Source organism: Sodiomyces alcalophilus (assembly GCF_042370955.1).
Source record: "Sodiomyces alcalophilus JCM 7366 unplaced genomic scaffold ACRALscaffold_1, whole genome shotgun sequence".
Classification (NCBI taxonomy): Eukaryota; Fungi; Ascomycota; class Sordariomycetes; order Glomerellales; family Plectosphaerellaceae; genus Sodiomyces; species Sodiomyces alcalophilus.
In genome coordinates, this window is record NW_027263532.1 from 7,925,412 (window position 1) to 7,942,008 (window position 16,597).

At 41.0% G+C, this 16,597-nt stretch overlaps 1 protein-coding gene across 1 annotated transcript; it reads left to right on the forward strand.

Moving 5' to 3' along the window:
- Window positions 1-2,350: 2,350 nt before the first annotated feature.
- ACRALDRAFT_2016199 (uncharacterized protein) lies at window positions 2,351-12,482 on the forward strand (the record flags this gene model as incomplete). The annotated part of the gene is made up of 3 exons (XM_071019833.1): window positions 2,351-2,364; window positions 2,487-2,499; window positions 12,327-12,482. 3 exons carry the CDS (start codon window positions 2,351-2,353, stop codon window positions 12,480-12,482), a joined length of 183 nt encoding a protein of 60 aa, XP_070880230.1.
- Window positions 12,483-16,597: the final 4,115 nt, after the last annotated feature.

Below are 16,597 nucleotides of genomic sequence, written 5' to 3' on the forward strand. Positions count from 1 at the left end.
GACTTGGGATAAAATATAGGATAGCTAGCCTAAAGGGGATAATAAAGATTAAAGTCTCCGAGGACGATATAACGGCCCCGGGGGGGCCCTATAAGGTCTATAGTTAAAGGGGTATACCACGGGATAAAGGCGGATTAGTAATTCTCAGAGTAAATTAACTAGATTATAATAGCTTAGTCGCCTACTCCGAAAATAACCGTATAGGAGTCCCGGTAAGCCCGCTATATCTATATACTAAGGGGGTATTATTTATAGATATAAAGTAAGGCCCTGCCACCTCCTTAGATTAAGAGGTATAGGGCCTTACTTAGGGCTTTTAGTCTCTTTATAAAGGGGTTAAGCCCTGGCTTTTAAATAGCTATTATATTATACTCGGTACGGGCCCGTAGCAGGAGCTCTGCTTAGGCCTATTTAGCTCCTATATTCTAGGTTAGGATATAGAGTTTTATTATTTAGAGGGAGAGGGGCTTAAGGTCGATCTAGCTAATACGGCCTCCTAGGTATCTCGTATCGGAGTCGGGTCGGTCCCGTAGGGGATAAGGAAAGGCTTTAGGGGTCTAGAGGATAGGAGATATTCGCGAGGTCTTTTTAGCGGGCGGCTAGGGCTATAGCGGATAAGGGCGGCCTATAATAGGGTAGGAGAGGGGGAGGGTAAGGGATAGCGGAGGCGGGGTTATAGGTACGCCGCTTCGGTCTATCTTATAATATTAAATTCTGTTACCCGGTACTTATATACTTCTCGGGCTCTCGCGGCTTCGTATTTCTTAACTTAGCAGGTATCGTTAAAGGTATTATAGTTCCTATTATATATAGCGGACCTCTAGGCGGCCTTTAAGGCTAATATTAGGTAGTTTTCGAATCTATTCTAATAGGTAGACTCGGGTTTAGTATAGTAGCGGCACCGCCTCTCCGCCTTTAGGCACTAGGCAGCTTTATACCCGAACTATAAGTAGTTAAAACACTATAGGAGGTTTATATTAGGGTTATAGGGTTTATATAAGTGGCTACCGCCCTTTAATAAAAGGCTATTCTATATAAGATTCTTTACGCCTTTTAATAAGGTAGTCTTAATAAGTAGTATTACTACCTTACCGGTGCTATATCTAAGGAGCCGGGTCCTTACTTAGTATATTTTTAGATCGGGATTAAAGGTGCGTAGGGACTATAAGAGCTTATTTCGGTTAATAAGCCTAGGATCGAATAAGGGATAGCTTTCGCTAAGACTAGGTAGGTTCGGGTAGTTATTTTAGCTCTAGCGCCGAAGGCCTATTTAACCTAGTAGTTAGCGAAGGTAAACTATTATTATACCCCCCTAAAAGAGGTTAGGTATATACCGTTACTATATAGTCTCTAAGCCGCTATAGTATTATCGCGGCTAATAGCCGTGTTTATAGCTTAGATAATCTCTTTTAGCGACTAGGCTTAGAGTGCCTAGTCTAGCTAGTCTCTATATTTAATAATTAGTTCTTTATAGTATTAAGCAAGAATTATTTTAGGGAGGGCTAGGTCTTACAGGGGTATTATAGTAGGCGGCGTTATAACTATTATAGCCTAGGTCGGCTTTATTCCTTTTCGGAGTTCCTCCTTAATCGCACTCTATATAATAGCGTGGAGGTATATAATCGGTATCGTTACGGCGCTCTAACTATTAAGGTAGCGTAGCTTAATAAGCTCCTCTACTAGCTTTATAACCTAATTTATTATATTCCTATTAGCTAATAGACTTTATATTAACGCCTTAACTTATTGGATTTTTATTCTAGGGGCCCGTTAAGCCCTCGTATTAGTCTTAGTTCGGTTATATACGGGATTACCCTAATCCGGGCGGTAGGAGTCGAGTAGTGGTCGTTATCGGCGGGGGCGATTCGAAGAGTTTTTAGGTGGTAGGCTGGTCGCTACCACCCCTTTTATCGTATCTACCCCCGCGTCCGCACTATAGCTTCTACTCGGTGCTATCACGGCGTAAAGAAAGGAGTTAGGTTCCTTCTCTAATTGGTTTCGTTGTTTTTAATCGAGTTACGTGTTGGTTGGCTCGAAATCCGGCTTTTTAACCTTAATTATTATTATAGATAGGGTATTAAAGAAAGGCGAAGCCGTTACTATATAGAATAGCTCCGCTAGGGCCAAAACAAACAACTAACTAATAGGCTAGCCGAAGGGAGGGTCAGGCTCGTCACGGGTCCGTATCTAGAGCTAAAGGGTCCCGAGGAGACGGTCGCCGGGCCTCTAGAAGGGTTGGCAGTGGTCTAATTAGGGGAACGGGTAGCTATAGATAGGCAGGCGGGCCGACGGTCGGCTCTTCTGGATCGTCTAGATAACTAAAACAGGAAGGATAATATAAATTGTGATTATGATGGGTGATAGGTGACGATCGTGAAAGATCGGACGAAAAGCTAGCTAGATATAGTGGGTCTATTCCGAAGAATAGCCGCGTATAAGACCAGATCTCTGGGACTAAGTGGTCACGTGATATCCATGACGTCTAGACCCGGAACACGGGTCTGCGCCTCTACAGTATTTACTTAGTAGCGGGAAGCTTGGTATCGCTAAGAGCCCGGACGCCCCGACTAAAGCGACCGTAGCAGGTATAACGATCTATAACTACGGGGCCCGCTTTATACAAAGCTTTACTAGGATTATCGGTAATTATCCTAAGGTTTAGACGGACTAAGGCGTTATTAATATAAAAAAGAAGGATTATATACGTATTCCCCTAATCGACGGGTAGTATACCTAGAGAATTAGCTATAAGCTATATCTACTTAGCCGTAAGCACCGAGTCTTTCTAGACTAAACCCTGGACGGATTCTACGACTAGGCCTATATAGAATTAACGTTAGCGCTAACGCCCTTTAGCGCTCCGGTTTTCGTTATATAGCGAGAGGTAAAAGGTAAACGCAAAGGCCATATAGTAATCGACCTACGCGCCCTAAATAAGGTTATTATCCCTGATATATACCCGATACCGCTCTAGGATAAAGTTATTAAGCGACTCCATGGGAAAAGGTTTATCTCTATTATTGACGCCCAGACCTTCTACTAGTTCCCTATATACGAACCATATCGCGAGTGGTTTATTATTATTTCCTTATAGAGATAGGAACGATTAAAGGTCGTCCCGATAGGCTTTTATAACTCGATTATATATATCTAACGCTATACAGACTGGCTCCTTCGCCTATACCAGGACTTTATTTCTGCTTTTATTAATATTATTATTATTATATTAAATACCAAGGATAACTATAGTAAGCACTTAAATATGGTACTCTTATTGCTTAATACAAAAACAACTAGTATCTCTCCTAATAAGTGCTTATCGGATATCTATTAATCTAACTATTAGGATTTAAGGTTAATACTATTAGGCTATTAAATACTAAAGAACGTACCGAGGCTTTATAAAAGATTCGCTCTTTAACTTCCCTTTAGTCCTTAGAATAATAGATCGGGATAGTAGGGTGGCTTTGCTATCTGATTCCCCGATTCGCTTATCGAATCACTCCCTTTTAGTAATAGAAAACGACCCTTCTTACCGAAGCTTATTAGATCGGGAAAAATAAGGGATAGGCCTATAAGGCGTATACTAAACGTATAATATTTAAGGCCATTATAAAAGAGTTAGCTACGTTCTATAATATCTCTAGCGCTCTTACCTCGGATACTTACTTATTTTATTATATCCCTACTAAGATCCTCTTTATTTAGATAGACGTGTTTAAAGAGTACGAGTTCTCCGCTATACTCTTCTAACTAGCTAATCAAACTAAATAGCTCGCTAAAGGAAACTTTAAGAAAACCGACGTTTAACTAATACTTTATAATAGTAAGGGGCTTAATACCGTCGAAAAAAGTACTAGCCTATAGAACTCGAGGTCGCCTACCTAGTATAGGCCGTTTATAAGACCCGTACTATTATTTAGTTAGCTTATTAAAACCCGACTATAGTCCTTATAGACCACGCCGCTACTATCGGTATTATAAAGTTAATTACTTTATATAGCACCTATAAGACTAGGCTAAATATAAAGCTTACCCTCTCCTCCGAGTTTCTTAGCTAATCCTAGCTAGATTATCGATATATTCCTAGTAAGACTAATATAATAGCCGACGCTTTATCTTAGCTACCCACCACTAAGAGGCCCCCGGCTAAAGGCCTTAGCGAACTAGACCGGATTTAGGAAAACTAAGCTATATATTATATTAATAAAATCCGGATAAAGGATAATATACGATAAAGGATTATTAAAGGGTACGCTAACAATTTAAAGTAGGTACCTATCCTTACCTAAACTACTAACTATAACGTATTAGTTAAGATCCCTTTTAAGGTGGATAATAGTATTATATACTAGGTGGATTTAAATAAGAGAAAACGCCTTTATATCCCCTTCTCCCTATATAAGGAATTCCTCTAGGCCTCTTATAATAACCGGTATTACTTTAAAGCTAAACGGATATAGTATAATTTCGTTAGCCGCTTTATAATCCTATAACTCTTAAAGGAGGTCGATTTATATATCGCTTATTATAAGATATTTCGTACCTACTAAACGGATCGGCAGGCTCCCTTTAATAAAATATAGCCTATCCTAACGCCCCTAATCACTTTCTATACTATCGCTATAGACTTTATTATCGGACTACCCGAAATACCCTTTATAGGGACACCTTAGTAGCGCTAAGGCTTCCGTTTATTCGACGCCCTCCTAACCCTCACGGATAAGTTCTTAAAGGCCTCCCTGCTTATCTCTAGCTATCGTACCTATACCATAGAGGACTAGGCGTCCGCGCTCTTTTAAGCCCTCTAGAAAGGTAATTAGGGTATTCCCCGCGGTATTATCTCGGATCGTGACCCTAAGTTCTTATTAAACTTCAAGATAACTCTATAAAAGGTAGCCGGGACTAAGCTAAAGTTCGTAACGGCCTAGTATCCCTAAACCGACGGTATTTCCGAGAGGAAGAACTAAACCATTAAGATCGGCATACGTATATACCTAGCGGATAACCTAAACGCCTTATAGCCGAAGATGATTATACCCTTATAGTTTAACCCAAATAACGCCTTTAATAAGATACTCGGCTATATACTAAATAAGATACTATATAATACTAAAACGAATAGTCCGCTTAACCTAATCAGCGCTATTAACCCTAAGCTTATATATAAGATATACTAAGAGGATATAAAACTTATTATCGTGATAGTATAGATATATATAAAGCGCCTATATAATAAGAAATAGTGTAATATTCGGTTTAGGCCCGGCGACAGCGTATACGTTCGCCTTAGCCGCGGATACTCGCTCCTAGGTAAGGCCAGCTATAAGCTTAGTGCTTAACGGATAGGCCCCTTTAAGGTCTTTAAGTAAGTATCGCCGCTAATATACTACTTAGATCTACCTAGGACTCTTAATATACATACCGTTATTACTATTACTTGACTCTAGATACTTAGGTTCGCGGAGATACTAGATAATAAAGGACCCGTTAACGTGTATAATAAGATCTAAGAGTAATAGGTGGACCCGTATAAGTATTATAAAATCGAGACTATCCTAGATAAACGGATTACCCGTAAAGGAAGGGGTAGGCCACGTACCGAGTACCTTATTCGATAAAAGGATTAGTCGGACTAGTAGAACGTCTAGATACTAGTAGATATACTAGAAGCTCCGGATCTAGTAGAGGAATTCGAACACTATTAAAGAGCTTTAGCAATCCTTCGCTTAGTATTAAAGGGAATAAAGGGAGTTAAAAGAGCCGTGCTCGGCGAGCTCTAAGGAGCTAAAGGGACCTATTTAGCCTCGCGGCGGAGCCAGGCTAGAGCTAAAGAGCCGTCCCCCTTAATAACGGAAACTCTTTTAAAAGGCGCGACTAGTATAAAAAGAATAATACTATATAATCTTAAGCTAGTAAGAATCAAAGCCCTACCGGCCGTATAGCCCTAGTATACATGCAAATCAGCACGGCTACCTTTAAAATAAAAGATTTCCTTAGCCGCCTATAGCTTTACTATTTCCCTTTATCCTTTACCCATAGTTAAGCGATTATAATAATTATCTTGCCTCTATAGTATAGTGGTGGTATACCTGGCATATAGTCGGGGTGACTAGGTCCGTTCGAATCCGGCTACAGCCGCACGTAAAAAGGAAACTCTTTTCCTTTTTACGCTACTCGGAACCTATTCTTAGGGCCCCTTATCTGCCTTAGCATGTAGATAAGGGTTAAACAGGGGGCCCGTTAGACCCACTTTCTGCCCGGCTTCGGTAATCGATAACAGGTACTATAGGGGAGTTGGTTGCCCCACCGTGGAAAATAAGAAGATAGTATCGCGCTATCCCTAAGCGTGTAAGTAAAAATACGCGGCGTCTTTTCAATAATACGGAGGCAGACTTTTACGCTATTATATAAGCGTTCTGCGTAGGCATATAGCCTACGTTAGTCCTACCTATAGCTATAAAAAGCGCAGGGAAGCTTATGAGCTTTGAACCCTAGGAAGCGTATATATAAGCCGCACCGTAGTAAGCCCTAGGGCATACAGGACGCATAAAAACAAACAGAGACAACCACGCGCGCGCCATTAATTAAGTACATAGTCGGCTTTAAAGCCGCTACGGGCAACGTTATAAGCTTCCTAGTATAGAAGCCGCGAGATTTATATTAGTAGATAAGTTAGCACTAGGGCCGCTACGGCACCCGTATAAGGCACTAATCCCAAAAAGGAGAGTATAGGGGTTTTTATTTAAGTCTTATACTAGTTCCCTGAGTCTTATACTACGGTTTTCCCCCCTATAGGTATCGGAGAAGGACCGTATAGTTAGAATTCTAGCTCCTAGTATATATAGAATAGCGGAGTAAGAACCAATAAATAATAAATAAAATAATAATTATCTAAACTATAAATCCGTTTAATTATACTATCACGCTTAGCCGATAGGCTGCCTACTTATTATAACTTATAACTTATACGATTCTTATAGTTAGCTTATCCTTTATTACCGTTTTCCCTAATATAATTCTAATTCCCCTATTTATTTAGCCTATCTCCCTATTATAACCTTAACTATCCTAGACCCGTTATAATTAATACCCCTTATCGCTAACTTTATATTATTACCTACCCCACTAACGTCTATAGATCCAAGGACTAAAAGCTCCGGGAGGAGTTTATACGCGAGTTTAGAAACGGCCACGACGGGTCGGGTCTAATATTCCAGGGATACTTTAGAGCTATCACCCTGTTTAGAGATAAGAATTATATATCTTACTATCTAACTACGGCCGGGCCCGTATTTAAGTAGTGGTATAGCGACTACGAGAATATTATTAAACGATACCGTAAGAACGTATCGGATACGGGGTACGATAACCCCTAGAATAGGTGTCTAGGCTGTATGGTCTTAATACTGGAAGAACTTATTAACCGGTGTATTATTAAAGCTCAAGCTAAAGAGATTATACTAGAATTCCCTTAGCCATAGTTCCTATAAGATAATGCTAATACTATCACCTAGTGGCCCTAGTATAAATAATAGTTTAAGTAATATATCGTAATAACATAACATATTACGCCCCGTGGCCCTAACGGCTAATTTCTATATAGATCGGCCCGCCGGGCTAGCAGGACCATAGTAACGGAAGGAGGCTCCCCTATACGTACAAATAATACACTAATCGCCCACTAAAGCCCGACTTTACGTAATACTAATATATCGGCTATAACAATTAATAAGATTAACGAGACAAATAGTATTAGCCTCGCGTTATCCGATACGGTTAATGAGCTAAGCGAAAGTAATATCGACCTAGACTTATTTAATATAATACCTAAGGAATATCGCGAATATATTTAGCTATATACTATACCTATTAAGAACTATATACAGACGCTTAAGGAACGCTCTACGCCGGCTATCCGTTTAGTAATAGATATACTAAACCAGATAAACCTCAATCTAACCCTAAGCGCCGGCGAGCTAGTTACCCTAACTAAGACCACTATTAATAAACGCGCCCGTAAAGACACGGGATTAGCCCCCGTAGCTAAGCCACCACTATTCACCCTAGAAGGTAAAGAGCGAATTTGGATTTATGCCACTAAGGCCTTCGCAGGCCATCTTAAGGACCCTAACGTTCGAGCCTAATAGAAGAACTTCGAGAACGATACCTAGTAATTAGCTAGCGTTACCTAGCGGTAATATACTATAGTTACACCTTTACCCACTACTAAGTTCACTATAAACTTAATTAAGGACCACGTGGCAAGTAGCGATATTTAGTAAGCTACCGATATACTATTCCTAGTCGCTATATAGCGAATAGAAGCGTATATCTAGGTAGCTAGGTTAGAAGCTAATAGGAGCTTAGATAACGGTAAGCGAAGCACGATAACGAACTGATTAACTAGTAATACCCACCTAGTCACGGACCTTATTCACTGTATAGTAGTTATCTATAGTCACTACCAGGACCACTGCCGTAAGGGCCTACTGGCATCGTATAACTTATTTAATAACAAACTTAAGCGACGTTACGAAAGTATCTACCTTAACGGCGCCGCGGTTATTATTAATCTGCCTATAAAGGAATAGGGATTACCTAATATAAAGCCCAACGCTGCTAATATTAAGATCCTATAATAGGGGATATATCTATAGGCCGCTGGGTCTAAGCACTATTTATCGCCTTCGTTTAGTTATTTTCTTTTATATATTAGAGCCCGGGGTTAGTAATTCTATAACGGAAGGACAGGCGGCCAGGCATACTTATTAATATTATAAACGGAGCCTAATAGAGTTAGGAAACTACGCTATAAAGCGCTATTATATACTATAGTTTTTTCTTTATATATATTCGGCCTTAGCCAAAATAACAAATCCTGACCCTGTCTACCACGAATTACCAGTATAATCATCGGCTATACCGAGTCTAAGTTAGACGTTATAGACTATAAATAAGAGGAAGCTAGCGGGACGTAGGGCTTTATCTCTCCCGGGGCATATACTACGCACTACTACTAGGCACTATACTAGGAACTAAACTATATAGCTCCTAATTAGGGCTAGCACTATACTAGCACTAAACTCGTATAGGGCTAGATTATCACGGGTTAGCCCCTCGAAAGTGTAGTTCCGGCATAAGGCCGGAACCGCTAATTAGCACGTAGATCCGACGCTCGGACCTCGCGCTACCCTTACCGCGGATTCGTATAAACCTAGTAAATCCTACACTTCTTTATAGACCTTTTCCTTTCCTTTCCTTAATTCTAGCTAATATAATTATTCGGCCTTACTTAGTGCGATTAACTTATAACCAGCCGCTTATATAGCTAGAATTTAGCGAACCCCACGCGCTGCGTTAGTATAGACTTAGATACGAACGCGCCGTTAGGCGGCGGCGGTCCTATAAACCCCGCCGAGCTAGCTAAGTGGACGGATAAAAGGATTACCGAAGCTATTAATACGATACTTAGTCCCTTATAAGAATAGATAGCCTAATAATAAGAGCTGCTCTAATAACTCGCGAACGGTCTCGCGAACACCTAGGCCCTATAGTAACCTACTCTTAACCTCGCGCCTCCCTTAGAGGGAGCCCCTACGAATATACCCGTGGAGTCGGTAGTAGGCCCTCCTACCCTAGTAACCTCTACTCCCCCTCCCTAAGTCGAAGTCCCGTAGGAACTATATATGGTATATACTAAGCCTTTACCGCACCCCGCGAAGTTTAGTAAAAGATAAACGGAATACGCTATATAGTTATAGTAAATACGTGATAAGCTTTAGCTAGACGCACACTTATTTAATAACCGAGCTAAGATATAGTATTATATTAACTCGTGCCTAGAAGGGAGCGCTTAGTAAGTGGTGTTAGCCTTTTACGCCGCTAGGGGGCTAGGAGGTACCCGCGACCCTGAATCGTTCCTTACCTATCTAGACCGTATATATAAGGACTAAAACGAATAGCCTTATACGGCCTTCGCGTTATATTCCCTTAGGCAGCGTAAGGAATAAACCCTCGTATAGTTCCTACCGAAATTTAAGAAGCAGATCGCTTAAGCAGGCGGTAGCGAGTAAGTAGACTCGGCGAAGATTATATTCCTTAAGGGAGCCCTAAGCTAAAAGCTACGTAGCGCCTTAGTTATTATAAAGTTACCCCACGATTACCCGAGCTAGGTTACTAAGGTCTAGAGTATCGCCTAGAGGCTAGAAGGCCTATGCCTAACTAGTTAGAATATTTATATACCGAGCCTAACCCGGAACCGGGAGACGAACGCCGATAAAGATATTATAATAAACGGGATTAATTAGGTCCGGCCTAATACGATTATAGACCGACCTCGCGATAACCGGGAGTGCTAAGGATATAGGAAGAAGGGATATATCCGTATAAACTATAAGTCCCGGGATAAGAGCTCGAAGACTAAGGGCGCCCGCGTAGCGAAGGTCTAGGCCGGGGATAGCGATAATACTATAAGCTTAGATAGTTCGGATAATAAAGAGTCAGGAAAAGAATAGCTTTAATATAAAAACGGGTATTAAAGCTGATAGCCGCTTTATAGTAGGAGTAGGAGGCGTTTATACCTAGCTAGCGGCGACTTAGCCCTAATATTAACACGAGTAAATAAAAGATATACATATACTCTTATAGATACGGGTTCTAAATATTACGCTATTATAAATAAACACTTTACCTAAAGACTTTAGTTACTATTAGTCGATAAGAGAAAACGACTACTAAAAGAAGTCTCGGATATATCTAAGCTGGCTATTAACGCCGGGATCGCCGCGTTTAAGCTTAAGATCAGCGGCTATATATAACGAGTCTTCGCCTATATAATAGAAGGGCTAGATTAGGACGTGTTCCTAGGGAAGCCGTGGCTAGAGTATAACGATATTATATATTACGCGAAGAATCATAGGTTATACTATAGAGTCGCCGATATTAACCTACGACTAGTAGGCGAAGAAGAATTAGCTAATATATAAGCTATCTATAAGGTAAGGCTAGTCTCGGGATCGGTGTTTACGGCTATAATATAACGGATAAAAAGGGGGTTAAAGGGAAAAGAAAGAGACGAGTTTAACGCCTTAATCCGTGCCGTTAGTATACGGGATATTAATAAGGCCCTCCGTAAAAAGGAACTAGTAGACCCTTAGGACTATATCCCTATGAATATACTATAAGAGTTCGGTGACCTTTTTACGCCTAATAAGGCTAACGACTTACCCCCCACCGACTAGGCGTCCACCACGAAATCACCCTAAAACGAGGGCCTAATAGACTCGAGCCGACCCTATTATAGGGGCCCCTTTATGGTATATTAAGGGAAGAGTTATTAGTGCTCCGGAAAACGCTTAATAACCTAATAGATAAGGCATTTATACGAGCTAGTAGCTTAGCGGCGGCTACGCCGGTCCTATTCGTGAAGAAGCTAGGAGGCGGGTTACGCTTTTATTATAACTATAGAGCCTTAAACGCGATCACCTAGCGTAATCGCTACCTCCTCCCTCTAATCACTAAAACTCTATATAACCTAGCTAGCGCTAAGTAGTTTACGAAGCTTAATATAGTCGCTGCCTTTTATAAGATCCGTATAGCTCCCGGATATAAGAGTAAAATAGACTTTAGGACGCGCTTCGGTCTCTTTAAGTGGCTGGTATGCCCCTTCGGACTAAACGGCGTACCCGCCATCTTCTAACGCTACATTAACTAGACTCTATAGGAGTTCCTTAACGACTTCCTTATAGCCTATATCGACGATATCCTAATCTACTTAAGTAGATCTTATAAGGACTATAAAGCGAAGGTCCGACTAATACTATATAGGCCTATAGACGCCGGCCTGAACCTAGGCCTGGCTAAGTACGAGTTTAGTATAACGATAATAAAATATCTAGGCTTTATTATTAGAGGCAGGATATTCCGACTATACTATTTGGATATTCCGACTATAGTTCTGATATATGCCCACTCTTTTCCTATTTCGGAATGCCAGGCATAGCTACGGTCGCAAACCACTCTAACGCCTTTTAATACCTTGGATTAATTTAATCGTTTGAATTAATTTAATTGTTTGAATTAATTTAATTGTTTGAATTAATTTAATTGTGTGAATTAATTTGATTGTTTGAATTAATTTGATCGCTTAGATTAATTTAATCGCTTAGATTAATTTAATCGCTTAGATTAATTTAATCGCTTAGATTAATTGATCGCTTAGATCAATTAAAGGCAGTAACCGAAATAATTAACTACTCGATTAAGCCCAGCGATTCCATTTCGTATCCATTTACCACTAATTAGGGCCTCTTTACGGAATCTAGTTCCCCGTCTCTCCTGCTGCTGCTGCTCCTGTTGTTGTTGTTGTTGTTGTTATTGCTGTTGCTGTAATTGACGGATCTGTTCGATTAAAGCAGGTCGTGTCGCACAGGCTGGCCCAAGGCAGGTTCGGAACGGGTTATTCCGGGCCCGAAAATTAGGAGTGGATCTACCGCAGGAATAAGAGCAGGAATTTAGCACTATAATCAGAGATTTCCACAGAGTTAATTGAATTAACTAATTGATCGCTTATTTTACGTAATTAAGTTATACGCTGTTTATAATAATTAAGAGTCTTATTTACTCACTAATCTATTAAAGCTATTTACGCCGATCTGCCTATAGCTATAACCATAACCTTAAATACGACTATCTATACGAGCCACGAAGACTAGGAGCCATAGCAACGACTCTACGAAGTCAGGGCCTGTAGTAATGGAGTTTAGGACTTCCTACGCCCTGACGATCCAGCCCCTAGGCCGTAGTAAGCTACCCGTCCCGAATTTATATTCTACGTATCTATCGCTAACGTTAACGGGCAGCCTACTAATATCTCCGAGCTAACGGTTATAGGTAAGGCCGCCTATACCGAAGACTACCGACGATATAAAGAAGATCGTAAAGACTATAAGACCTATTAGAAGGGTATTAACGGTATACTTAAGTGGGTAGAAGAGTCTATCGTAATAAAGAGACGGAAGGCCCTAATAAAGGGCATAACCCCGGAAAAGATCTATATAGTAGTATAAGCCGACGCCGCACCCTATATCGCGACCCGTATAGAAGACTCCTAAAAGAACTACGATCTATATAAGAATAAGCCGCCTACTAACCCTCGGAAGGTGGCCGCCTAACTAGACGATTAGCAGGACCGGCTTTAGGACTATTATAATATCAGGATATATAATAAACCCCGGGAGATTTAGATTAACGACTTTTTTAACGCTATACGACCTGCCCTAGGTAATTAGGTGGATATAAAGGAAGTCACGCTAGACCTTAAAATAGCATCGGCGATAACCCTTATCGCGGAAGGGAAGAAGGCGGCGGAATAGCTTAGCGTGCCGCCTACTCGAAGCCATAGAACTATAGCCTTCCCGGCCCTAAACCTAGGCGACGATAATAACGGGTCGTAATAGGCCGGGAGGGCTAACTAGACCGGAGCTTAGCGGGGCCGTAGTAGCTACCCTAAAAGTAAGTTAACTAACTATATAAGCTCTAAGCGCCGATAATCCCTTTTCTATAAAGAGGAGTGCCCCGTATACAACCGGCGCGGCTATGATCTATAGGGCTGCTAGATACTATTCCTAGAGTTAGCGCTAGAGGGGTTTTAAGCTAACGACTCTATTTAGAGGCTCGTGGAGAAGTCCCTTAGGATAGACCGGGACCTATAAGGCGCCGTGGAGAAGATTAGCTCCCGAAATAAAAAGAAGAGGACCGCCGCCACCGACTATAAAGTAACCGATAATAATAATAAAGTCGGTAGCGGTAGCGGTAATAGCGATAACGATAACGAAGTCCTTAAGGAGGCGTGACTATATACGGCTATAAGAGCTACCGCTACCGACTATAAAGTAACCGATAATAATAATAAAGTTAGTGGCGGCGGTAAAGTGACCGATAATAATAACGAGGTCTCCTTTAAAATTAAGGAGACCACGAAGCTAGAAAAGCTTATAAATATATTCTATAAAGGGTAAGGTAAGACGTTAAATACTATCCGTTACGAGCCACGCCGGCTAGAAGCCCCGGCGGCCGCCCTCTTAGCCGCTGTATATCCTTTACGGTAATCCGCTATATTAGACTTAGGTGCTACCTCCTACGTTTTCTATAATAGAAGCAGATTTACGGATTATAGACCGGCCCGCCCCAATAACGTTATAATCGCCGGCATTATAACGGTGCCGATTTAAGGGTATAGAGACGTTTTTATTATAATAGAAGGAACGGCCGGCCTAACAAAGTTCCGATTAAAAGATATAGCCTACTATAAAGATTTTATCTATAACCTAGTCTTTAATAAGAAGATACGTTAGAACGGTTATTAATAGGATTAGGGGCCGCTAAACGATTATATACGCCTCCGCGATCGATTAATCCTTCATAAGCTAAGTATCCACTACGATTAAACCGTTATAAAGCTCTTTCTAGTTACTAACGCCCTAGCTACTCTTCTAGCAACGAATCTACTAATCCGAAAACCGATTAAGAGGGTAACTAGCTAAGCCGACGGTAATCTATAGTATCTCTGTTTAGGGCATACTGGCCCTAATATAATAAAGTAACTAAAAGAGTAGTTATAGGGCGTTAAACTAAAGGGGCCAGGAATAATAGAGTGTAACGCCTACGCCTAATCGAAGATAAGCCGTTAGATTAGCCGGCGGACCCGTATAGCTCTAAGCTACGCTGGCGAGAGGTGGGCGATCGATTTTACGGAGTTCTAACTAATAGCCGAGGGCTATATACGGATTATATTCTTTACGGATCGATATAGCGGATTCGTAGCCTATTACGTTATAACGTTAAAGAGGGCCTCCGATATCTATACAGTCATAAACCAACACATCCGCTAGGTTTAGAGTTAATTTAACCGGCAGGTACGGGTCTTTAAGTATAATAGCGAACTAATATAATCGCTCGAAATACAGGGCTTAGCTAAGGGTTTTAGTATTTAATTAGAGTCCTCTTTAGCAGAGACCCCCGCTCAGAATAGTGGTGCCAAAAGATCTAGAGCCGTTATCGTGCTAAAGGCACGAGCTATACGAATCCACTCCCGATTACCCGATTTCCTATGGGTTAAAGTCGTTCCTACTACCGCTTACGTATAAAACAGGGCCCTAAAATAACGCCTTAGCTAGAAGACCCTGTTTAAGGTCCTCTATTAATATAAGCCGTAGCTAGGTTACCTTCGGGCCTTTAGCTATAAAGCTTTTCCTATAACCAGACTAGCTCTGACGAGGTTTAGAAAGCTTTATAATTGACTAGCGCCGCGGGCCTATATCGGCTACCTTATAGGATACGATTTAACTAATATTTACTGTATTTAGGTTCCTGGCCTTAAAAGGAACGGGATTATTTATATATATAACGTTATCTTTAATAAATAAGAGTATTTTAACGGTAGTCTCGAAACCCTAAAGGACGATTCACGTTAATTAATAGAAGAAAAGCTAGTAGATATTATTAATCAGATCCGCCGACTAGAGATATATATAATTAAATAAGGCGAGCCGTAAGATAAAGTAGCCGATAGGTTTATAATAGTATACTTTAAGTCTATTCTCTAGTCGGGCAGAAAGGTTAACGAACCTCTCCTAAGGGCTACGCCTACCGGCCTCGAGGCTCGGGGGATAGAACCGTTTATAGCGCCCGAGAGGCCGGAACAGTAGGAGGAGCTTATACAGCCTACGAGGCCGGAGCTAGAAAAAGACTTTTCCACGGCCGCGATTAATTACTAACGCCTAGATAGTCACCTTCTAACTCCACTAGAAACCCCTCCTTAGGCAGGGCTTACGGCGGCTGCTTTTACGGGCTATATGCCTATAGAGTAGGGGGGAGCTCAATTTCGAAGCTGTAGCAGTAACCGAGTCTGGATGTCTGCTTTTAAAGCAGGAAGATATACCCTATTAGTCCGTAATTTAAATAGCAAGGCGCTAATAAAGATAAAAATCACAAAGGCACTTAAGAGACCTTACCGTAAGATATACCGTAAGTAACTGCCGGCCCCTCTAAGAAATCAATAAGACCTTAAAAACTACCTATACGAGATACTATTCCGATAAGCCTGAAGGGATTATCTAAAGAGTTATAAAGAGATAGGCTCGTGGATCACGGTGCCGAAGGACAGGGCGAAGGGGTATTAGGTGCTTAGCTATATATAGGTAATAACCTATAAGTTTAATAAGCACGGCTTTCTATAAGAGTATAAGGCTATATTAGTGGTCCGCGGAGATTAATAGTATTAGGACTCCTTAGAAGATATATATATAGCTACTCTCGCTAGTCGCTCCTTTAGATCGTTAATAGCGATCGCCGCTCGCTTCGACCTATCCTTAATATAGTACGATATCGTTAACGCGTTTATACACGCCCCCTTACTACACGATATATATATACGGTTCCTACCCGGGACCGCGGTACCGGGTTAATTATTATTACTAAAAAAGGCGTTATACGGGCTACGGGAGTCTTTATTACTATAGTAAAAATATATTATAGAAGTGCTGAAAAGAGACGGGTTTGAGATAGTGCCGTAAGAGCCCTGCTGCTTTATACG